Raw genomic sequence first — 24,377 nt, 5'->3', positions numbered from 1 at the left:
GCGCGTTCTTCCCTGGGCTCAGCTCTGTACGCGGACGCACCCGGTGCCCCGAGCCCAGCCTCCTTAAGCGGGGAGTGGCAGGCTCCGGCCACATCCCAGCGCCCTCGGGAGCTGAAAGAAGCCAGGCGGGAGAAGCAAAGGCGGGAGGCTGGACACTGGAGTTGACTGGGGTGGGAGGAGGAGGGCAGAGGAGCTGAGCGAAGCTGTCAAACTGCGCGCGGAGCCCCGCGCGGGGCGGGGGAAGGGAGGGGAGGGGAGTAGAGAGGAGGGGCGGACGGGAGCTGAGAGGGAGCGAGCCGGCTCGCCGCGCCTGAGCAACCCTTGTCTGCCGCTGTCGCCACCGCCGCCGCCGCCGGCCCGGACTCGCCCGGAGCGCAGGGTGTCTGCCCCGCTGGGCGCCGCGCGCGGAGGCTCCCGCGCCTGCCGCTGCGCCCTCCAGCCCCAGCTCCTTGCGCCGGCCCGCGTGGGTCCCGGTGGGCGCGAACCCACCATGCAGCTGCAGTTCCGGAGCTGGATGCTGGCTGCGCTCACGCTGCTCGTGGTCTTCCTCATCTTCGCAGACATCTCGGAGATCGAAGAAGAAATCGGGTAAATAGCTGCGCCTGGGCCCGTGCCGAGCCCTGGCGGGATCTCTTACCACCCCGGTACTCCGCATCCTCCCTCACGCCCGCTTTGTGTGCGCCGCGCCCCCCTGTCGCTCCGCTGGAGAGCCGGGGGACGATTTTGGCCGGGGGTGGCTGTGCAGGGAGCCCGGGACTGTTTGGGGAGCGGAGGGTGGGGGCGCGGCTGCCACTGGGAGTCCCCGGGCAGGGAGCACTGCCAGCCTCCAGCTGGACCGCGTCGGGGAGCGGACTCGCCCACCCTGCCTCCTTGCCTCTGCATGTCCGCGCGCGTTGTCGCCGGGGTCGAGGGAGGGCGCCCGGGAGTGTCTGGGGCGGGCGGAGGGGCCGAGAGTGGAGGAGGCAGGAGTTTCTTTGTCTCCTGCTCGGCCGCTTTGTCGCCTGAGCAAAGTGGGCAGGGGGCGCGCGGGGATCTCTGTGCTGGGGGAGGGGATTCCCGGGCCGGGGCGGAGGGCGGGGTTCTTCACGGGCTCCCGGGAAGGCGAGTGTCCCCAGTACCTGCAGACACGCACACGCGCCTCCCGCCGGCCCGGGAGCCCAGCACAGGGGTGTGGGCTGACACCGCTAGAGGCGGAGCGCGCGGGGGTTAGCTGAGATCCCTTCCCCACCCTCACCTGGCTTTGGGCGCTCAGCTAATCCCGCGGCTCCCCCTGTGCCCCCGGGTTCCTGTGCGCTCGCAGCGCCGCGATGGAGACCTTTCGGGAAAGTCTGTACCACCGCCCTCTCGTCTTCGGGGGCTGGGGAGGAGGATGCCTAGCACGCGGTCTAGCCCTCGCTTTTCTCCCGATCTCTCCGGGGGGAGCGGGGGGACCGCGAGCCCCTGCCCTGCCGCCGGACTTCCAAGAGTGCGCGCTTGCGGCGCGGGACGCACCTGCTGTGGGTCCTGGAGGCTGAGAGTCGCGCCCCGCCCCTGGGCCGGCCCCTCTCCGCTTCGCCGCTACAAAGAGCCACCAACCCGCTATAGGCAGGAGGGGGAGTGTGCAGCCAGGGTTCTGAGGGGCCCTTTGGAGAGTCTCCTGGCCCTGGGCAGAGAGAAAGTGAGGTCGCAGAGTGGGCAGAAAGTCCCTTCCTCCGTGGGGCTAGTCCCGCACCGCGTGCGCCCCTCCTTTGTCCCATCTGTTATTTCATTCACTATCAGCGCTAGTTGAGGGCTCGCTAAGCTGACAGATCCCTCAAAAGGGAAAGGCCAGTCCTGGTCCAGGATGCCAAGGCCCTAAGGACTCAAACCTGGGGCAGGCGCCACTACCTGCTCTTTCCTTTTCTCCTTGCCCCTTCCCATCTTGGCCACCGCAGAATTCCTTCTGTGAACTCCAGCGCTCTTCAAGTACCAAACGTTTCTCTGCCTCTCCCTCCTCCTCATTCTCGGTTTCCCCAAGAGCTCAGAAAACTTTCACAAATAGTGTTCAGTTAATACACGACATGCTCCCACGCGGAGATAGAGAAACGCTACGTTCTGTAGCTGTTCGCCTCAAAAACGTGGATCGGAAAGGAAATCAGGCAAGACAAGTCTTGAGGTGATAGAGGACGCGGTGGGGAGGGTCTTCCTCTCGGCTCCCACACTCTTCTCCCAGATGTGGGCTCTGCCTGGCCCAGACCCCTTGCTGACCTTGACATGTGAGGGAAGGACCAGCAGCTGCCCATTGTTCTGCTATGAAAACGTAAGAGCTGCACCCATTCAGGCATCCCTCCTTGTCCATTCACTGAACTTTTACCGAATGTCTTCTATAGGCCAGTGACTTTTAAGTTTTCAAATGCAATCAACAAATCACTTTGCACATAATGCTACACTTCCCTGCCAACCTCCCCACATTAGGTTGTTCTAACGGTATCCAGAAATAAGCTGCAAGGCCTGAGCTAAGAAGGGCATTTACATATATATTTAAATCCCAGGGCTCTTGTGCTATGGCTGTGTTTCATTGTTGCGGGGGGGGTCCTGCTTGGGCCCACACTGGGGAAAATTGTCTAACAATTTTGTGTCATCTGGTGTGATGTTATCCCCCCTTCTGGTGCCCCTGTCCGCAGGCTGACCCCTGACTTGACCAGTCCTGACCCAGGCCTGAGACCCCTCTCCCGCAGCCCCTTCTCCAGTCCCACCCCCCAGTCTTCCCCACACACTGTTAACTCACCTGGGATTTGCCATAACTGGGGGAGGAAGGACATGAAACAGAGGACCAGCATCCCCGCAGCCCCCTATATCTGTTTTTCAAGCCAAGTTTCAAGCTCAGTCACTTATTTAATCCTTGGAAGCACCCCAACTTTGAGCAGCCAGAGGGGGCTCAGTGCCCTAGTACAGTGGCCAGTGAGGCGGCGCCAGGAGCAGGACTCATCTTTCTCACCCTATGCTTTGCCTTTCCGGGAGACCTGGGATCATCCTCGAGACCACGGTGCTATTGCACCAGCCCTGCCCACCCTTCCCCTACTTGATATTGACCTGTGCTAGGGAAGATTACAAGTTACCTGCCAGTACCACTCCCTGGGAGAAGACAATTCTGTGAAAGGATGGCTATTTCTGGAAGGCAGTGGTGGCACCCTGTGATCTTTTAGGAAGGAAAGAAGGAAGGACGGAAGGAAGGAAGGAAAGAAGGAAGGAAGGAAAGAAGGAAAAATCTCTTCTTGAAGTAAATTTTCCAAGGATTAACACATGAGAAGTAAAAGAGGAAAGACAACTTCATGTGTATCGTCTAGAGGAACAAAACTGAGATATATTTTTGCTAAACTCTTGATTCCTTTTATTGTAAAATAAGGCTTTTGCTGTGGTGATCTCAGAAGTTCTGTCCTGCCCAAGAAATCATATAACGGGTTATGAAGGGCAGGGGTTTTCTTCCAGGGCCTATTTCCCTAGAGACACGTCTCTTCCTAAGTGATGATTTTCAAAGTTCTGTTTCTAAATTGCTTGCTTGGGGAAATGTCTCCCTAGGGCTGAATGAGAAAAAAAAAAATGTAAAATGCTCTTCAAAGCATTCAAAGAGTGAATTCAAATTCTAAATCAGAGATTGGGTGGAGCTTTGGTAAAACAGCCCCCATCAACTCATGCAGCACCCCAAATTTAGAGTCCGTTGGACCAAGTCGTAAGCTAAAACTCTTTTTCTGATTATCCCCTGGGCTTTAGTCTTGAGTGTAACCTTCAAGAGAGAGTTATGGGCATGGCTGTCTTGCCCACCGTGATGCCTTCAGAACCTGACACACAGAAGGCATTCAGTAAACATCTACTGAATAAATATCTTTCTGGGGTCTGGCCCAGTGTTGGGCATACACGGCATCCTTAGGGAAGGCTGACAGTCACAGAGCTTTAGGGTGAGAAAGGAGGGCAGGGCTCCCCCTAAGAAACTTCCTCTCTTTTTACAATTAGGATAAATTTGACCCTGAGAAGTAGCATCTCTTATCCCAGATCACACCCTGGCTGGTTAGGGACAGGGCAAGCCTGCACAGGTCTCCTCACTTATAACCCAATGCCCTAGTCCCCAAATGAGGTCTCTAATCGTAAAACAGTTACAGAACTCTTGTTAAAGAGGATGTAGCTAGTAATAACAGAAATCATGGCAATGGTGAAGGTGAAGATGATGGTGGTCATTAACATTCATTTATTTATTGAGTGCTTGCTATGAACCAAGAGCTATTCCAAGTGCTTTATAGACGCTAACACACGTCATCCTCCTGGCAACCCAATGGTCACCTACTAGTGGCGCCAAAAGCTACTATTTGTTGAGCACAAATACTGCCAGACACCGTGCTTACTGCTTTAAAGCACTAGCTCACTCAGTCCTCACCAAACCTCTTGAAGCTAGGTAGGGTGGCTATCTTTAGTTCATCAGTGAGGAAACTGAGGCTCAGAGAGGTTGTATAACTTGCTTGTGATAAAGCAAATGACCCTAATTCTAAGAGAAGCCAAAGCCCCTGTCTTGACTGCCGTGGTATACTGCCCTGTCCTACGAATTCTTTGCCCCGTGCAGTAACATTACATAATAGGTCTCAGAACTAGCCTTCCTAACTCATCCCCCCGCATCCTTTCAAAGGCCCAGTTTTCCTAAGAGCCTGGTCTGACTTAGTAGTTACCTGCTCCCCTGCCCTCAGCGGTTTAGAAGGAGGGAAGTTGAGTAATGAGGATTGGAGAAGGACTCGGGGCTCGTCTCCCCAAAATGCCCCTCTGGTCCAGTCAAAGTTCAGTGTGATGCTATACCCTGGTTTGCCAGACAAGCTCACTGGCCATGGGCCTGAGCATCCCAGACTTATAGGTGGGGCCTTGGGCTAACGCTTCTGAAGGAGGGAAAACTCCCATTCCATTGCAGCCCTGATTCTGATGTCAGTAGAATACGCCTTCCTCACTTCTACACACCACAAGATTGGGCATCCAGGAACCTGGACTAGATGATAGTTAAAGATGCTTAACAACTGGTCCCTCTCAGGCACTGACCTGTGAGAATGGACATCTGACTGGTCAGAACTGATGCCGTCCAGTACACCATGGTCAGGGTCCTGGTGCCCCCCAGACATCAGACACTGTCTGGGAAGGTAATAGACAAGGAAGGATTAGCTCTGACCCACAGATCCGTGGGCTGGTAACTACTGCCATCAGCTGAGGATGAGGTGAGGTGCACCTTTTAGTGGATGAGTCCAGGTGGATGAGAAAGGAAATGACCTTGGGCAGTTGCAGTCCAGGCACTCTAAGAAACACACATATTCGCACAAGGCCGTGCAACATTTTTTTAAAGCCCACTCTTCGCCCCAGTCCTCATGTACTTCACTCAAGTATAAACATGATTGGAGGATAAAATAGGACAGAAAGAAAGTCTGGTGTTTAACTGACTTGCTCCAAGCCCTTGTTGCCAACTGTTCCTAGCATCACATTTAAATTGCAAATAGATATCCATCTTAGAAACCAATTCACCACTCAGGGCCTCTTTCCCCTTGTAAAGCGGGGTTGCTAGATTTTAAAATTGCTTAGGTTTTACAAATTGGGGCTGTTGTAGATGGCAAATGATCTCAGAGATAGTGGAATTCTCTAAAGGCTCCCATTGCTTTTAGCATGGCGTACAAGGTAATACCTAATCTGGCCCCAGCCTCTCTCTTCAGCCTTCCTGGCCTCCAGACATTCTGTATTGCTCACAGTTCCCTGGAAGGTACCATGACTTCATGCCTCTGTGCCTTTGCACATGTTCTTACTGCTTTCTAGAACAACCTCCTTGCACACACTATTCTTAACCCCACACCCCACCCATCCTTACTTCCCCTCCCTCCTCCTTTAAGGCGAAGGCTAGTATCACCTCCTTTGCAAAGAATTCCAGGACCCCAGACCTTCCTTGGACAGTCTGGGGTAGCTGCCTCTCCCGTGTGTACACTTAGCATCCCATAGTGACAGTATCCTATGGAGATGAACTCAACAATTTTGTTTTATTTTTTTCCCTTATCCCCAGCCCCTGGTGATAAGTATATGGTTTAGTAAATAGAGCCCATAAAGTATTTTTAGGATGAACAAACTTGGGCCTAGCACATGGCAAAAGTAAGCATTCAGCCTTTCTGACCCCAAAGGTCTACACGATTCTAATAACAATTAAACACCCTCCACTTGCTCAGAAAGCCCCTTGCTTTTCCCAACATGTGTATCCAGCATGGAGGCCACAGCCCAGTTAAGGGCACAGTTTTCATTGTCTCAGAATGTTGTAGAACAGGCCAATGGGAATGAAAGCACCTTTCTAATTCGTGAAAGAGGAGGACCCAGTGATAAGTTTCCCACTGTCAGTGCAGATAAAAAGCAAAGCGGTAGAGCCCCACCTCCAAGCCTCTGTCCAGCTCCTTTTCTCCAGAGAGCCCTTTCTAGCCCTGCCACTGCCAACAGTGCCAGCGCCTCCCCCGTCCTCCTTCTGCCTGGAGAGGAAGTGCCTGCTCTGTCCATCTTTATCACCTTAATGGCTTCCACACTGGCGTTAAGAGCAGACTTAAGTTGGGGCCAACTGTTTCCTTCCAAAGGCTGGTCCCCAGAAAGGATGCTGAACAGAAAGGCTGTGTTGTGTGTTTGAAACGTTGAGGGAGTAAGAAGTAAGAGGTCAGGTTGATGTGTGTCATCTCCAATATTTTCTCTATTAAGCACTTTTAAGTGGTGTTATGATTTTCAAACACTGGTCAAACCAGGGAATCGTGACGGATTAGCCAAGACTCATAGCAGCTGCAAGGACCCTCAGTGGGTTTCAGGAGCCTCGCACCTCTCAGCTGCCTCGAGCAAAAACAAATTCAAGAGGCAGGTGGAAAGATACAGTGAAAGGAGTAAGGCAGGGGCAGGAACATGAATGCCACCAGGGGGGTGGTCAGGTGGCCACCTCCTGCCAGGGAACAGGGACAGGTCCACCTCTGCAGGAGAAGCCCCAAGGTGAGACGCTTGGGTGTCATCTGCGCACAGGGAAACCGTCCCCTGTGAATGAGTGACTGCTGGTCTGGCGCTTGTCCTTAAGTGTTGGGATTAGTCACTCTCCTGGGGGGCAGCTGGGCTGGATTTAAGTTCTCCCCAGTCTCCTGCAGTTGGTCACTTGGCTAGGAAGCCGCCCAGTGTCCTGACAGGACCTGTTTGTCACAGCATTTTCTTAGCTTCAGCTGTCACAGACTTCGCAGTGGCAAAGGGAACTGCTCAAGGGGTGTCTGTGTTACACACGGCAGGGAGCAGCTCCTCTGGACACTTCTAGCACTTGGAATCCTGATTCGCTGCTCTTGGAAACCCAGCGTCCTGCCTTGCTGTGTGGGTGTGTGTTTGAGTTCTGAAATTGCTCTGTGAGAAGGAAGCTCCTGGCTCTGTCACAGAGTTTCCTCAGCACTTTGCTCTTATTGTTGGAGAAACACGGAGACGCTCAGCTCTGCTTCCTCGTCCCCTTTTAAGGCTCCGGGCTACAATTTCTCCTCCTTCTCTTAGTTGATGGCTGGAGGTTGAAATGACCCTGAGATCAGCATTTCCCTGTGCTGATGGGTGCTGATCCAGAAGGAAAAAAGAAAAGAAAAAATAAAAATAAAAAACACAGTGTAGCCATGACAATTATGTTAGTTTCAAATATGCCAACTGTCATTTCCCAAGAACTATCCTTTGAGATGCTGTTCTTTTTTTTTTTTTCTTTTGGGTATTGATGTCCTTTCTCTCCTGAAAGAGGGTGATGGTAGATAGTAGTTGTGATCTTTTTCCTAAACTGAGTCCCCAACCCCAATTCTTTCGAAATGTTACCGATCACTGAAATCTGTAGTCTGGGGTCTCAGTTTACCTTGAAGAGTAAACAGAGGGCATCGCTTCTAGAAACAGGGGCTCATGCCTCATACATCTTTCCTCCGTGGAGGCTGACGCCAGCAGAGAGTGACAACAGTCATGTTTTTGGGGGCGGGTCTGCTGTGTGCCCTATTATAGCCTAGGCACTTTAGCTCTGTTCACACCTGTAATCTTCCCCACAATCCTATGAGGTCCAGATTGTTATTATCTCCATTTTATAATGAGGAACCCGAGGCACAGAACAGTTAAGTAACTTGGCCGAGGTCACATAGCTGGTCAGTTGCAGAGCTGGGATGGGAACCCAGGTTCCAGGGAATCAGTAGAACTCTCCCAAACGGACATACGAAATGACATCCAGTGGGGAAAATATGCATGCTCGTGTTTCCGAAGGGTGAAGCTTGGAAAGAGAGAGGTCTGTGGGAGAGAGAAACCCGGAAAGCAGCAACGCTGGAAGAGAGCTCAGGAGACAGGAAACTAGAGGTGAGGCCGTAACGGCAGCCATATGGCAGCCCAGAAGATCAATGCGATTTAGGGTCACCAGATCCGCAGCATCTTGTTTTGGAATGGTGCCCCCCACTCCACCTTCCCCCTTTCCCTCCCGTCCAGCCCCCTTTTCGTCCCCACCAGGTCTCATCAGAGTGGTTCTGGAGCACATTCGTTTGACCAACTCATTAGAGTAGACACACACACGTACACACACACTGATGGGAGAGAAAAACAGCACAGATGATTAAGACCTGGAGGAATTTTCTTCTGGGGAAAGAGAGAAGGGCTAGTGCAGTCCGCTTCCCGGAACCTGGCAAAGAGGGAAGAAAGTAGGCTGGGAGGGGACAGGCTTCTGCAGGGAGATTGTACAGACCCAGGGAGCCCGTTTCCTGGGAGCTGACATTGTGCCGAGAGCTGCACGGGGCAATCTCTCAAGCCTCACAGCCGCCACGTTTGCTCATCTGCAGATGAGGAAGTAGGGGCCCAAAGGGGTGCCAAGACTTGCTAAGGACACACAGCCAGTAACAAGGAAATGAGGTGCTAGCCAAGATTGCCCGACTCCATCACCCACGCCGTTCATAGTGACTCTGTGTCCCCGAATCACCGGGCCGCCTGCCCCTGTCCCCCCTGCCTCCCGTCTCCTGCCTTGGGCCATTTTCTGTACCACAAAGACAGTTTGCAAAGGGAAGCTGGCAACATTAGGACTTCAGAAAGGACTCGTGGCATGTCAGGCGACCCTCCCAAGCACTATGGCGACCGCGCCCTCGGGTGCAACGTCTCAGCAAGGCTGAGGAGGGGAGGGGCACACACCCTTGAGCTCTGTCCTTGCTGCTAGGCTTCCCATCTCCAGTTTCAAGAACAAGAATATTGGCCATGCTCAGAGGACCGCTACACAGGATTAATTCACACATTCTTGCTTAGTAAAAGCCAGCGTGGCTTAAATAATGCAGCGGGGAGGCTAAGATACCCGGAGAAAATGAGCTGGTAAATTGATCAGGCGACTTGTTTGTTCTTCTCCTGTAAGCGGCAATACCCCTCCTACTGCACCTCTGAGGTTCCTAAGTTTGGGATTTAGCTCTAAGCGGACTCTGCCTGATGTCCAAACTATACCCCAGTCCATAGGTTTAGTTCCCAGGAGAGGCAAAGAGAAGGGCAAGAGAGAAACCCACAGTGGTGTACAGGTCCTGGCCCGGGCAGAGAACCTCTTAGACTGCAGCACGAGAGCAGCAGCTCCTCGACGAATAGCTCCAGAAGACCGGGACCATCCAGCACTGGGGGTGGAGCCAGCTAAGGCTCTGCAGCCCCTTCCCCAGAGGGTACCGCCGCCAAAGCTCTACCCTCCAGCGTCATTAGGATGACTCCCTTAGGGCTTCTTTGTAAACCTCTCCCAGCTGCCAGCCTGGGGCTTTCCTTTTCTCCGGTCAGTAAGGACTGTCAAGTCTTCCCTATGAGCCAGACTCACTGCTCATGCCTCTGGACACTAGGCCACAGGGAGCTAGTGGGAGCCCCTGGGAGCTGCTATGGAAAGACTGAGGCTCTAATCACTGATGAAACACTTATTACCTGCGTGACCTCAGGCAGGTGGCTTCACCTCTCTGAGCCTCAGTTTCCTAATCTGTATAATGGAGTTACTAGTATCCAACTCACAGTGTTCTGAGGAACAAATTATAAATCGTGGGAATGTAAAATGGTGCAGCTGCTGTGAAAAACAACAGGGTGGTTCCTCAAAAATTTAAAAATAGAATTACCATCTGACCTAGCAATTCCTCTCCTGGGTATATACCCCAAAGAATCAAAAGAAGGGATTTGAACAGATATTTTTATACCCGTGTTTATAGCAGTATTATTTGCAATAGCCAAAAAATGTCCATCAACGGATGAATGGATAAGCAAAATGTGGTAGGTATATACAATGGAATGTTACTCAGCCTTAAAAGGGAAAGAAATTCTGATACATGCTACAACATGGATGAGCCTTGAGGACATTATACTAAGTGAAATACACCAGACACAGAGAACAGATATTGTATGAGTCCACTTATATGAGATGACTAGAATAGTCAAATTCATGGAGACAGGAAGTAGAGGGGTAGTTGCCAGGAGCTGCGGGAGGGGAGTTGCTGTTCAGTTGGCACACAGAGCTTCAGTTTTGTCTGCAGGATGAGAACTCTGGAGACTGGTTGCACAGCAATGTGAATGTACTTGACACTACTGAACCGTACAGCTGAAAATGGTGAAAATGGTAAATTTTATGTTAGGTGTATTTTACCACAACTAAACACACACACGCACACACACACACACACACACACACACAAACGAAAGCAGCCAGAAGAGTGCCTGGCAGGTGCTCAAGACACATTGATTTATTTGAAGAGCATAGTTGTGGTATTAACAAAGCAACGTCAATGTGAGTACTATTTAATTCAGAAAATGATATAGTACAAAAATCATGGTTGGGAGGCAGTAGAGGGAGAAAAAGAGAAAGGGACGTAGACTGGAATTAGAGATACACAAACCATTTCTTTGTTGTGAGCGTATCTGGCTACACTTGCTGGAGGGGGCCCAAATTCCCAACACCTGGGATTTAGGACCTTGGAAAGTGCAAACATACTTTTCGTGGACTCTCTGTAACTACTCGTTGGCCTGCCTTCCTGTCTAACTTCAGTGGAGGGGCCCATAAGGTCTCTGTCAAAGTCTAAACTGCATGGAAGTCAGGGAGTGGTGGGGGAGGGAAGCAGGGGGGAGAGAGGTGGGAGGCCAAGGGTGCCCAGACCACCCCTCCCTCCCAGATCTGGGTTCCTAGCTGCGCTTTTCTTACCACCTGCATCAGAGTAGCCATGGTTAGTGTTTTTGGCTCAAGGGAACAGAGAAGGGAGTTCCTGCTGGTCTGGAACCTGCTGAGATACAGCTGACTCTCCCCATTTAGGCTCGTGCCAGGCAACTCCCAGAAGACAACTGGAGTGAGCAAGTGCTGTGGTTTCCAGGGTCAGGCAGTCCCCAAACTGGGGACTGTTACAAACAGTGCCGGCCCCACCCCAGAGTTTCTGATTCAGCAGGTCTGGGGTGGAGCCTGAAAACTGGCATCACTTAACAAGTTCCAGGTGATGCTGATATCTCTGGCCCTTTCGAGGACCACACTTGGAGAACCACTGGGCCTTGTCAATCAAAGTGCGGTTCTCGGACCAGCCACATGGGCTTCACCTGGAGTTTTGGTAGAAATGCAAAATCTCAGGCCTCACCCCAGACCCACACCTGATGAAATCTGCATCAGAACAAGACCCCAGGTAATTTGCTTACACACTCCCTGCACTGGTGGGAAGAATTGGTTTCATGGCCTTCTGCAGAGCCCCAGCCCAAGGCAAAGACCTTGGCCCATCAAACCAGGGGAAACCTGTCTGAGGATCCCTGTTGCCCATCAGAGTTGGCCTTGACTCTCAAAAGAATGTCAGAAAAATCAGTAATGGTTCTTATTACAGCTGGATGCCTGTGTGCACACTAGGGGTTTTCATACATTATTTCATTATAAAACCCTGGAAAAACCCATTTTATGGATGAGTAAACTGAAACTCAGGTAAAGTAACTGCTTGATAAACACAGAAAAAAGAACTGAATTTTATGAAGGTCTACCTGGCCGTTTCCGGGGTGCCGGGGTTTAGGCCTGTGGATTAACCTTCTTCTCTCCCTTTCACCCTCCCACAAATGAGGCCTGAGGCATGAAGTAAGGTAAGGAGAAATCTTTTTTTTTTTTTTAATGCAGTTTATTTTCCATTTCATCCATGAGGCTTGTTTTTTTAAATCTTGATTTCAGAGTTAACCCTTTCTTTGCAACTTTCTTGGCCAAGAAGGTCTTAAAACTTGGTTTTTGTTTTTTGGGTTTATTTTAGCCATGCCGTGCAGCATATGGGATATTAGTTCTCCCACCAGAGATCGAACCCATGCCCTCTGCATTGGGAGCACAGCATCTTAACCACTGGACCACCAGGGGAGTCCCAAGGCAAGGAGAAATCTTAACCAAGGGTTGAATTGATTTATTAAATGAGCTTAAGGAGGCCGCAATGTCTGTACCAGAATAACTTTGACCCAGGGCTGGAGCATGTGATAGAAATTTCCGGAGAAGCTGGTCAGCCAAGTATTCCTTGACTGTGTCATTAAGTCCCCTCATGAGCTTGGCTTGGAAGTGATCATTCGCACAGCCGATGGCCCCACTTCACAGTTGGCACACGTGGTTACAGTTCCCTAGGGTTCTTGGGGTTCCTGAGTGGTTTTGGTGTCCTGCCCAGCCAGCAATCTAATTCCAAACTCCATTCTCAGTTATAAAAAGCAGAGGAATTGATGGGGGAGGCCTCTAGGGGCTATCGAAGGCAAGTAGAGGGGAGCCTTTTAAAACCAATCTGCTACTTCAGATAAAGACAGCCTCTGGGCAGGCTGGAAGCCAAGAATTTAATTGTCTTTATTTTTGCCATTACTTTCTATTTAGGGCAAGGGATATTGGTATTCTATTTATGGTAATGATATAAAGGTTCCTTTGATGATAATTCATTTAAGTTTTTAAGTGAGTCGATTTAAAGAAAACTATTAAGTCAATAAAGTGGGATTAGCAAAACACGTAAAGGTAGACCCCAAAAATGACTGAAGTCGATGCTGTGATGATGTGGCTGCTTTACTTCTCTCTGTGACCATTATCTGCCCCCTTGGCAGCAAAGCCGCCACAAGTCCTTGTAAAACTTCTATAGAGAGTAAGTGAGTTAATCTTCCAAAAAAGTACCTAGTTACAGATACGATTTCTCATTGTATCTGGGAAATTGCCCAGTGCTCAAAAAAAGAATTCTCCGATGAAACAACCTTGTGGATGACTCAAAAGGCAAGGATGATTGAGCCCTGCCACCAACTCCCAGAAACACCACTAGGTGAGACTCCCGTCTTAGAGTCTCCCGGCGCCCTCTATATTTTCCTCCTCACGGTTCATATTTCTTGCATGGTGCCTTTCCTGCCTGGTAGATTGTAGCTTTAGGAGGGCTAGAACCATTTCACATCTGTGCTGCGTTGTACTTTCAGCCCCTTGCACAGTGCCTGGCAGAGAGTAAGTGCTGGTTTGGAGAATAAAGGAAGGAAAGGAGGGAGGGCAGGAAGGAGGGAGTTAGTTCCAGAGAGAAGCTCAGAACAGCTCCTGCCACCTACATTCTGCAATCATTTATATATTCCTTTCCGTGGCCAAAGGAGAGAAAATATGATGGTTTATATCAGCTCCCACATGATTGTCTGATTTGAAATCCATTGAGTTCCGTCTTGGTTATAGATGAAACGCACTTTTCCTTTTCCCTGATTCCTTGGAGAAAAGACCAGCCCACTGTTAAAGGTTTCTTAACAGGGTAATTCATGGTGCTATATACAAGCTCCATGGCCTGGTACACAGAAGCCAGAGGACCGGAGGGATGTGGATGTGGCCAGAATTGGGAATCAGGTGCGCTGGCTCCTGGCAGGCTGAGATCGTGCTGATAACAAAGAGATTAATAAGGGTCTGCAACCTCCTCCATCCTGTAGTATCAAGGAGGGTTTTTAAATCAATGCCGGTCTGGCTGGCTTAATGGTACCTAATCTTACCTTTTGAAGCTGGAATATTTGAGAGTTGAGATCAATTGAGATAAAATAAAGCAAACTGTGTTGACTTTTGGGTTTGGGGTCTTCATCAGATTCCCATTGTGTAGCGTTGTTTTTATTTTCTGTCTTGGAAATAGGTGGAGATTAGCCACTGGAGAGGGTTGTTCTGCCTGGACCAGGTGATGGTATATTTACTTCTGTTCTTCTTTTTTTCATCTTCCACAAGAGGATTCTCCATGAGGGAAAGATCCATTTCTAGCCTGTTCATCTCCATATACCCAGGGCAAGTCGCCCAGTAAATGCTCAATGACTATATCTCAAGTACAGCGCTTTAGTGTAACCAGCACACTCTCTGCCAGGGGCCAAGTCTGCTGGAAAAGTCAGTCTGTTCCCAATTAGGTGCAGAAACAGCCGCCTTACAAGGCATCCCAGTGCCCCTGGAGAAAAGCCGCAGGAAGGCTCCCTGGTACCTGGTTTCCGTGACTGTTACCACGAGTCTGGTGTGGTCATCACAAAGCTGTGTGAGTAAAATGCATCTGATTCGTCACACACAAGGGCTCCCAAGCCCTGTGTGAGATGCTGGTGACAGGCAAAGATGAACCCAGCAGAGAAAAAGTGCTTGAGGAGTTTGTGGTCTGATGGAGGAGAAACTCTTGAAAGTTTAGGCATTTCTCTGGCCAGAGGCTCCGTACATTTTTAAATATTTATTTATTTATTTTTGGCTGTGTTGTGTCTTCATTGCTGCACGTGGGTTTTCTCTAGTTGTGGCGAGAGGGGGCCGCTCTTGGCTGCAGTGAGTGGGCTGCTCATTGCGGTGGCTTCTCGTTGCGGAGCACAGGCTCTAGGCAGCACGGGCTTCAGTAGTGGCTCGCGGGCTCTGGAGCACAGGCTCAGCAGTTATGGCGCACGGGCCCAGCCACTCCACGGCATGTGGGATCCTCCCAGACCAGGGATCGAACCCTTGTCCCCTGCATTGGCAGGCAGACTCCCAACCACTGAGCCACCAGGGAAGGACCCCATACATTTTAAAGGATTCTCAAAGGATACCACAAAGCTGAAGAGGAGCTGCTATGAACAGTTGAGACCCTTGAAATGTTGTGAACAGGAATGTGCATCACACATCGTCCTGCGTGAGGATGAGAAACATGTCTGGGGTGAGTGAGAGCTGGGAGATCTGCCACCTCAAGGGCAGGCCCTAAGCTCTCAGGGCCACAATTTCCCCATCTGTAAATGAGGTTCAACAACCCCACAGGTCTTCTCTAGCTGCAAAGCATCACCGCTGGATACCTTCCCTGTTGAGTGAGTCCAGACTCACTGGAAATAGCTAATCCTTTTTCTATGCCTCTAAATTCCTTGCCCTGAAATCTTAGAGAAGGGCAATAAGTAGGTGCTGAGCTATTTTCACCTACCACCTGCTCTACATTTAAAAGGGGAAAAAGCCACTCTAAGGGAGGTGGAAGGCAAACTTACACACTGAGGGTCTGCCACATGCCAGGCATCGCAGTGGATGCTTTCACATCTCAACGAAGCCTCTTGATGAACTGGCAAGGCAGGCTCAGCAGCATCTTTATTCCCCGCCTCTCAGTACCACTTGGAGAATCATTCTGTTACAGCAGGATGGGTGTTCCTGATAAATTATGCTCAATGTACCACATTTTAGAAAAGCATGTGAGTGTATGTAATAAAATATAGAAAAGCTGGCATCAGTCATAGCTCAATTGGAGGATTTCGGAAGCCTTCTTCCTTCAGTTATCAGGAAGATTCATTATCACCAGCAAGCATCTCAACCTAGTAAGCGTCCCTGTCCTCAGTGGTGAGCCCGGCCATGTCACAGAAGCAAAAACTGACAATCTTGTGCTCCTAGTGATGATGATTCAGATCTGTAGGAGCTCCAAAGAGGGAGTCCCCACAAAGGGCGGTGGCAAGAGAAACATTTTCTAGACGAGGTGGGATCAGGGTGGGAACTTGAAGGAATGGCCCAAGACTTAGCTGGAAGAAGAATGAAATTGATCATCCAGATGGGGAGAATGGCCTGAGACAAAGAAGGTTCAAGTGCACATCAAAGAGCTGTTCCTGCCTTTGGGGCTTGGCTGGAGTGGGGGGCTTCGGGACGACCTGAGGGTGGAGGAAAATACGATAGGACAGGGGGTGCAGAGCGAGGCTGTCAGGAGCTGAGGAACTCACACTTGATTCTTTGGGGGGTTGCTTTGGTCTAATCTGGGGTCCAAAGACCTCTAAAGAGTCTGTGATGGGTTTTAGGAGATCCATGAACCTCTTGAAATCTTAGGCATTTCTCTGGGCAGAGGATCCATACATTTTAAAGGATTCCACAAAGCTGAAGAGGAGCTGCTGTGAACAATTGAGACCCTTGAAATGTTTTGAACAGGAATGTGTAGACTGTATGTTGCTGGAAGGGGCAGAAGCTAGGGAGACCACCCAGGTCATCTATAGGAGCAGCATGGAGGGTCTGGGCTGGGGGGTAGGGGCTACAAATGGAAAGGAAGAGAGAGCTAGGGAGTCTTGGTTACAGAGGAGAAATGACAATACTCTGGGATGGTCAGTGATGGCCAAGCCCACTGTGGGTATTGGAATCCAGAGGGAAAGCTGTGCCTTAAGGTCCAATGGTGAGTTTGACTTTAAACATGATGATTTTAACAGGATAGAGTTCATCTGCGTAGGAATGAAGACATTTAAAAATCATTGAATCACCAATTATTGGAGTGTAGGTACAAAAGAGGCCAGCCAGCCCATTCCCCTGTATTTTCCAGGTACAGCGATGACACCCCAAGATGGGAAGGGACTTGTCCATAGTCACCTGGATGGTGGGCAACTGTAACCAATATGTAAGTGAATAATATTTCAGAGAGAGGTCAGAGCTGAGATGGAGATCAGAAGCCATTTGGAGGGAGACGGTTGAAGCCATGAGTGTAGCCGTCTTTAACGTAGCAGAGACCCCAGGATTAAGCTTCGGTCTTTGCCCTCATTTAGAGAGTTGGAAGGAGGAACCAAGGGAGCAAAGGGCATGGAGAAGGACAAAGAAGTGAGGAGAGAACCGAGAGACCAAAGCTGTGACCAAGGTGGGGCAAGCGCCCCCGGCGGAAGGGCGCATGGGATGAGGATGCTCCAGGGCCACTGGCTGGGGCATCAGCGGGCTCTGGGTGACAGTTGAGAGACCTCTTTCCTTGGTGTGGTGAGGTGATGTGAGATTTCAGAGAGGTCCCTGATAAAAGGGGGCCATGATTACAGTCTGGCCTTGCTAGAGGTTTGAGAGGCAAAGAGAAGCAGGTCGAGAGCAGGACCAGGCAGAAGGAGAATATTTTTAAAATTAAAAAAGTGTATTTGTAAAAATAAGGTAAAGAAGCAATGAGGGGAGAGAAGGAAAGAGGGAGAGGTTATATGAGAAAGTCACAATCTTGAGGAGAAAATGGGACCAATAAACAGAGGTGGGGATGAAGATTCAGAGACCATCTTCTGGGGCGAGGAGGGCCCAGAAACAACATGAATTTTACATGAGGGAAGATTGGGATCCATTCACCCATCAGGCTCCTCTTGCTTTGGGACCATGGCTTGTGCAGACCCCTCTGCCTGATGCTCTTCCCACAGCCCTTTCGAGTCTGCCCTCCTCGTATTCTGGGGTTCTGACAAAATGCCACCTCCCAAACAGCTCTTCCCTGCCTGCTCCCAAGTATACCCTCAGTCTCTAATCACTGCTTCTCCTCATTTCTTCTTAGCATCACCCAGCGTATGGATGGGCGGTTATGATTCTGTTCCTTTGCTGCAGTGTTTCCTGTATGTGTATGTGTGTGAGTGTTTCTTGTCTCCAAATTTCAATTTTAAGCACCTTCAGACAGGAGACTGTCTCCATCCCCCATTGTGACCCCAGAGCCCAGCCCGGGGCCCATCATGCACGTTAATTAGAACAAAAAGAAGAGAAGGAAGAAGAATTCAGCCATGACCTACTCTCTCTTCTCAGAAAAGTTTAATAGGAACAACAATAAAAATAAAATTTAAAATAGCATCTGTCAAGCTGTTTATACGTAATCATTATCTCTTTTACTCTTCATGGTTTACTCATTTTAAGAGGTGAGGAAGCTCCGTTTTCCATATTCCGCTAGTGAGGGTGGAGTTAGGGATCTCACCAAAGCCCATGTTAACGACAGTGTTGGATGACAGAGGCATTTCCATCAAGAAAACAAGAGGCTAGATCCCTTTCTCCCATCCCCTCTGCCAGGGGATGGGTAGACTCTGTGTATCCTCTCCCTGCTCCCGCCCACAGCATCACCTTGTTCTGAATGTGCCCGTGCAAAGCGTGTGCAGGTGTTCTACTATCTAGAAAAAAAAGAAGGGTTAAATTTCCTGTCCACCTGTCAGTCGGGAGGTAGAGAATTCTCTTTGCCTCTTGATTATTCTAAACCTCAAGGAGGGGCCGGGGTGTCCCCCTTCACCCTAGCCTTCTCCCCTGGCACTTTCTACAGGAATGTGATGGCAGGAGAAATGGAAAGAGGGTGAGGCTCTGAAGCAGCCCCCAGATGCAGAGCCCATAGTGACAACTTGGGCCACTGTCCCCTGGGCACCGTCCAGAGCCACCAGCCCAGACCTTGGAGGTAGGCAGGCCTGTGGCTGTGATGCCGCCTCAGGCCCCAGCCCACCCTGGATGTCTGGCCTGATGCTTAGGGCAAGAGGAGAATCAAAGGAGGGGGGCTTCCTGTTAACCCATCTTTGTTCCTCTCCTTTGTACTTCTTTAGAACAGGAACGAGGTTCCCAGCCTTCTGCACAGCCTGAACTTCCTGTCCAAAGCTGCTGGAAATATTCAAAGTGTTAAGGTCAAAGTCTCCTAGAATGAGGGGTGGGAATCAAGAGGTATGGAACAACCCCGGGTCACTTGGACACTCCGCTTGTCCTGACATGGCTTCACACCTCCTCCTCTAAGCTGTGGCAGCTGGAGTTGCGGGCATGTCTGGAGTCAGGTGTAGAGTTCCAGGTACGATGCCCGCCTGGCCCTGCTCTCTGGCTTCTCTTCTGGGTTTGCTCCCGTTACAGCATGCCCCAGTTCTGACTGAGCTAAGACTTTCACCACCACTCCACCCCAACCTCTTGCACCAAGTTCCTGATTTGGAGATAATCCGTCAGACAGAGCCAGGTTCAAATACTGCCCCAGCTCCCTCTTCCCTGTAAACCCTTGGATATGATGCTTAACATCCCTAAACAAAATGGGAGTCATAAAAAGGCCCACCTCTTAGGGCTGCGATAGGGACAAAAGGAGAAAAGCCACAGTGAGGGTTTGGTCCGTGTCTGCCCCGTGGTAAGTGCCTAGTCAGTGTTAACTCTGGTCATGGTCGCTTCTCCACTATCCGTCTGAGCAGATGTCTCAAGTCCCCATTCAGACACCCGATTCTAGCATCAACCTGGACACAGCCTTGGGTGCCAGCATCTTCCTTATGCCCATCCGCATCCCACCCCCCACCTGCTACCAGCTGCAGTGATGTTTGTTGGCTGATGTCACTTTCCGTGCCCTGAAGCAACAGGGCTGGAGTTCATTTCCTCCACCCTGAGCACTGTCTCGGGGCTTTTCTCAAAGGCCATCAGAAAGCAGCTCACAAGGGGGACCCAAAGGGCAGAACCCCCCCCCCAGTTCCTCCCCAGAGCCTTGGACTCCCACAGAACATGCGCTGGGGAGTGGGGATGGAGACCACAGCTCACACCTGAGGCGTTAGGGCTGAGTATCCCTCCAGAGCCAGGGCTGGCTTTCCATTACTAGTCTATCAGTTAGTGATTCAATCAGCAAGTCCAAGAAAGCAGCCTTGTGCCACATCATAGGAAGAATGGAGCTCCCAAATTTTCTTTTCCAGAACTTTTGTCTTCTGAATATTGTGTGTGAGGTGGGGACGACGGTGCCTCTGGGTGTTCCTCTTCTGCTCTGGTTGATTTTATCAATAAGCATCTTGTCAGTTGTCATTGAAAGGGAGCAAGGAACTAGTACTCCCTGCCACTTCCTATACACCCTCAGGTCCCGTAGCGTTGCTGTACCTGGCATAAGTGGGGCTTCTGAGTCAGGGAAGGTCATGGAGAAGGTGACATGAGCTGAGTTTTGCTACCTGAGTAGGAGTGGGTCTAGGGATCTCAAACTCAAATGCCTTCAAGGTCTAGGCAGGTCACATAAATAAGTGAAACAGTACAGTGTAAGACAGTAAGGAGTGATGTGGACTGTGGGAAAATATAGTTTATACCCCGCCCCCAAAGTGAGGCACAGCTGCTTCTCATCTCCACCAGTTACTATGGTTCAGGGTTCTGATTGTTCAAAAGAAGCCAAAACTTAAGATATTTTATAATGACTAATCCCTTGAGTTTTTACCATTGGCCTCTTAATCCTAAAAGATTTAACATTGTGCAAGCTCCCCAGGCCAGATACGACCTGGGGCTGGCAAGTCATAAACTCTGAATTAAGAAAATGGAAAACAGAATAAAGGGTTCTGGAGAGAGAGGATAATGTTCAAAGGCACAATCTTATGATCTGACTCACACGTTCTGGAAACTGCCCATTGCTTGGTGGAGTTAGCAGGTGGATGTGTGAGAAAGTGAAGATGAGGACTGACTCAGAGTCTTCTGTGCTATGCTAAGGAACCCGAACTTTATTTTGAAAGCAATGGGGCTCGGTGAGGGAACCCACTTCAAGGAGGAAGCGCCATGTTGCACTTTGCATTTTGGAAATCCGGGTCCCACGTGGGAGCGTTTGGCAAAGGATGACTCTCTGCGGACAGGGAGGTAAGAGAGAAACCATGGCGGGGAACCTGAGGGAAGGCATGAGGGCATGGCACCTGCTGTCCTCAGGTGGGAGAGTCTGAAGGCTGGGTGATCTTGGGGAAACCTGGTGAGAGAGGATGGGGAGTGTCCACAGCACTCTGCATGACTGGGTGGGTACCATTCCCTGAGGGAAACCTGGGGGAGAGCAGGTTGGGGGTGTGAGTGCCGGTCAGGTCTGAGGACTGTGTGGCGGTGACTAGGCTGTTCTGTGATTCTGGAACCTGAAAGTGCATCAGGAGTTGTGGGCATATAGATGAACAGTGGAAGCCGGGGCTTCTCAAGGGCTAAGGGTGGGCTCTGAGCAACCCTGACATCTAGGGGAAGGGCCTAGGAGGAAGGCCTGGGAGGGAGCAGCAGGGAAGAGTTTGAAGGAAAACCTGGAGGAGTGTTGACACTTGATGAAGGAGGAGGGAATCTAGGACCTAAGGGACATCTCAGGGTCTCGTTCAGGAGAACTGTTGTGTCGTCAACCCACTCAGGGACCAGGCCACACCCTGTGGGTCCCACTGGGGCTCCATCCGGCACAGCCCCGTGGCTGGTGGATGGACCACACCCAGGTCTTGGCAACATGACTGTCAGATGTGCCTCTCGTGCTAGTTAGCTGAGCACTTCTTTGCTGAAGAAAAGAAAGTGCACTAATTTAATCTCGGGCAGATCTCCCCACTGGACGGCCGCAGAGCCATCCGACAGAGCAGCAGCAGCGGTGAGAATCACAGTCCTGCCACAGATAACACATTCCATTTTCTTCCATCCGCCGCTCCTGATTTCTCCCTAATGGACCATGCTGTTGGAAGGCAGCTTCCCTGAGGACAGCTGATCTGAGGGGCCTCAGCAGAGTCCACACGCAGCAGTGGTTTCTTCTGACCCCGAAGGCAGCAGCCATCGCCTTCAATAACAACACTGCAACTGACATTCACGTCTGCCTGGAGCTTCTTGCTTTAATCCCACCACAGGACCCCGCTTTGCAGAGAAGGACCTCAAGACCTCGAGAGGCCAAGGGCTGCAAAGCTAGAGCACGTTGGGAACCAGAACTCCAGCACCCTTACTGACGGTCCCGCCATCCTCCTTCCAGGTGACGGCAACATTCCCTGAGTGGTGTCGGCTGTCGGGGGGGAGCCGCATTTATCCAGGTCCCGCAGAGTAGGGAAGGGGACAAGACATATCAAACACCCAGAAGAAAAGTGACTTTAAAGTCGTCCCCAACCCAGGTGCCCTCCAGGGGTTTTCTCAGGAAAAGGCTGCAGCTGTGTTAATAGGGACACGGCCTCTCTGAATGCAGGTCTGTCAAGAAGTGAACAAAGGGGAGGGAAGAAAGGCCGGCTTAAGGCAGAGAGCTTTCAAGTCCCAGCGAGGCGGGTTCAAGAGCAGAGCACGGCCCGTCGGACAGACGTTCTGCTTCTCTTTAAAGAGCACGGATGTATCCACACCGTGTGACATGAATGAAATGAGAAGTTTTCAGGGCTGCCAACCTCTCCGTTAAGGTTCTGCAGTGGTATATTTCTAATACAATAAAAAAACGGAAAACGACAGCCAAGGCTAACACTGTGTCTGCAGCAGGAGGCCGCAGCAACTGTCAATAGTGGACGCTAAGTGACGGGCCAGTGGAAGTGCTATGGTTTGAACGTTTGTGTCCTCCACCCCGCAAATTCACATGTTGGAATCCTAATGCCCAATGTGATGGTATTTGGAGATGGGGCCTTTGGGGGTGATTAGGTCATGAGGGTGGAGGCCTCATGAATGGGGTTAGTGCCCTTATAGAAGAGGCTTCAGAGAGACCCCTCACCCCTTCCGCCATGTGAGGATAAAAGACGTCTGTGACCTAGAAGAGGGCCCTCATCTGGCCATGCTGGCACCCTGACCTCAGACTTCCAGCCTCCAGAACTGTGAGCAATCAATTGGTGTTGTTTATAAGCTCCCCAGACTACGGTATTATGTTCTAGCTGCCCAAATGGACTAAAACAGGATTGAATGAATTTTCATATAAAACTCTTCCTAAGCGTAGTTTTTAATGGCTAGATCACATTTTGTCCTTATTGGTGTGGTGCCAGTGGAGAATCTGACTTGAATATTTTCCCAGTTAGCTCACCAAGTGTCTCGCAACTACTTGTTGAGTAACCTTTGCTTCCTCTTAAGTCTCTGGCATCTCTTTGACTGTGTATTAAATTCTTACATGCAGCAGGTGAAGGGCAGGGTGCAGGAGCCAGTGTTCTGCAGGCACATGTGGTTGGACTATATGCAAACTGAATCCCTGCTCTGACAGTTTATTTGCTGGGGGTGACCCTGGGCAAATCACTTAAACTTTTTGAGCCTGCATGTCCTATTTCTAAAACCAAAATATGAAAATTAACATGCCACTGGTACAGTGCCTGGCACAGGGTGGAGCTCAAGCAAATGAAGTTATTAATACTTTTCACTGTTCTCTTGGAATCCACATCCCCTTCCTAAGGATGTGTTTTGTTAACATGTACGTCTGGGACTGGGATTGTCACCTGGAATAATGAAGCCATCGCTCTTGGGGAGTAAATTTTGGTGGGGGCAGGAAGATGTTGACAAAAATATTCAACCATATTTTTTATCTGAAAATTTTATAAAACTAATATTTCGTAAGAAAAATATTTTCTATATTTTGATAGAAAGTAATGCTGGACAAAATCTTGTTGGGTGTGAATATAGAGAAAAATTGAGATTTTTTTAATTGGGGGGCACCCTCTGTTAGGGGAACAGAAAGAATCAAGGAGGGTTTTTATGTCGTTATTAATGGAACCTTAAAGTGTTGAGAGGAGTGTGGTTTAAAATAATGGATTTTCAGAGCCAGAAGGAATCTTAAAGATGCCCTGAGGACTCTAACCCTTCTCTTCACTTGGGATCGTTTATCATGACCCTTCCCAGTAGCTTATTTCCTCCAGCGGGAGAAGGTTTGTCCAGGGCCACCCTGTGGCCAGAACCAGGAAGTCCCGACTTTACTTATCCAGGAAGGAGGACGTGCCACCAAACGTTGACAGAGTTCAAATAAGATGGGGACAGACATGCCCATCACAAGGTGTTCATACAAGAGTGCTTTTGATAGAGTGTTGGGGACATGAACCAGAATGGAGTGGTAGGGGGGAGAGGGTGGAGCAAGGAATCGCAGACAGTGTAGAAGTTTGCAAAGTGCTGGAAAGAGACAGAGAAGTAGCTGAGGGGTGTATGAAAGGAAAGTTGGGTCGTTTATTGAAGATGAGAAAAGCAAACATATATGTAAATGCTAGTGGGGATGAGCCAGCAACATGGCAGAGTCATAAGGCGCTGGTCTGAGCCAGCCTGCTGGGTTCAAATCCTGACATCCCTTCTTAGTAGTTGTGTGGCCCCGGGCAGGATTTTCCCCTTCTCTGTGCCTCTGTTTCCTCTCAGGTAGAAATGGATCATCATTTCTACATTCTTGGGCTACTGTCAGGCTTAAATGAAGTAATATAAAATTTGTAGGACAGAGTCTGGCATATACAAGGTCCAAGATAAAGACCAGAATTATTATGCAACTGAAATGAAGCTTTAACTATATGGGGAAGAGAGAAGAAGTAGTTGATGGAATAAGAATCGCCAAAGGCAGGAAGGGATGCAATTCCAAACACAGGTGGAGGTCCTGGGTTTGGAT

The 24,377-nt window shown here is 50.1% G+C and overlaps 1 protein-coding gene and 1 non-coding gene across 3 annotated transcripts in view; both read left to right on the top strand.

Annotated features, from left to right (window-relative positions):
• Positions 1-334: 334 nt before the first annotated feature.
• Positions 335-24,377, top strand: part of ST8SIA2 (ST8 alpha-N-acetyl-neuraminide alpha-2,8-sialyltransferase 2) — a 58,573-nt gene continuing 34,530 nt past the window's right edge. For both annotated transcript variants that reach the window (XM_019945645.3, XM_019945644.3), the window contains exon 1: positions 335-588. In XM_019945645.3, the coding sequence (XP_019801204.2) occupies positions 491-588 (98 nt within the window). In that variant the 5' untranslated portion in view covers positions 335-490. The remainder of the gene's footprint in view (positions 589-24,377) is intronic.
• Positions 22,114-22,257, top strand: LOC117311502 (small nucleolar RNA U109). Its single transcript, XR_004525697.1, has one exon. It is a non-coding gene; the product is annotated as a small nucleolar RNA U109 (small nucleolar RNA).

Source organism: Tursiops truncatus, chromosome 2 (assembly GCF_011762595.2).
Source record: "Tursiops truncatus isolate mTurTru1 chromosome 2, mTurTru1.mat.Y, whole genome shotgun sequence".
In the NCBI taxonomy this organism is placed as follows: Eukaryota; Metazoa; Chordata; class Mammalia; order Artiodactyla; family Delphinidae; genus Tursiops; species Tursiops truncatus.
The sequence above is the reverse complement of the archived record's forward strand: the minus strand, read 5'-3'. Positions and strand labels throughout refer to the sequence as shown.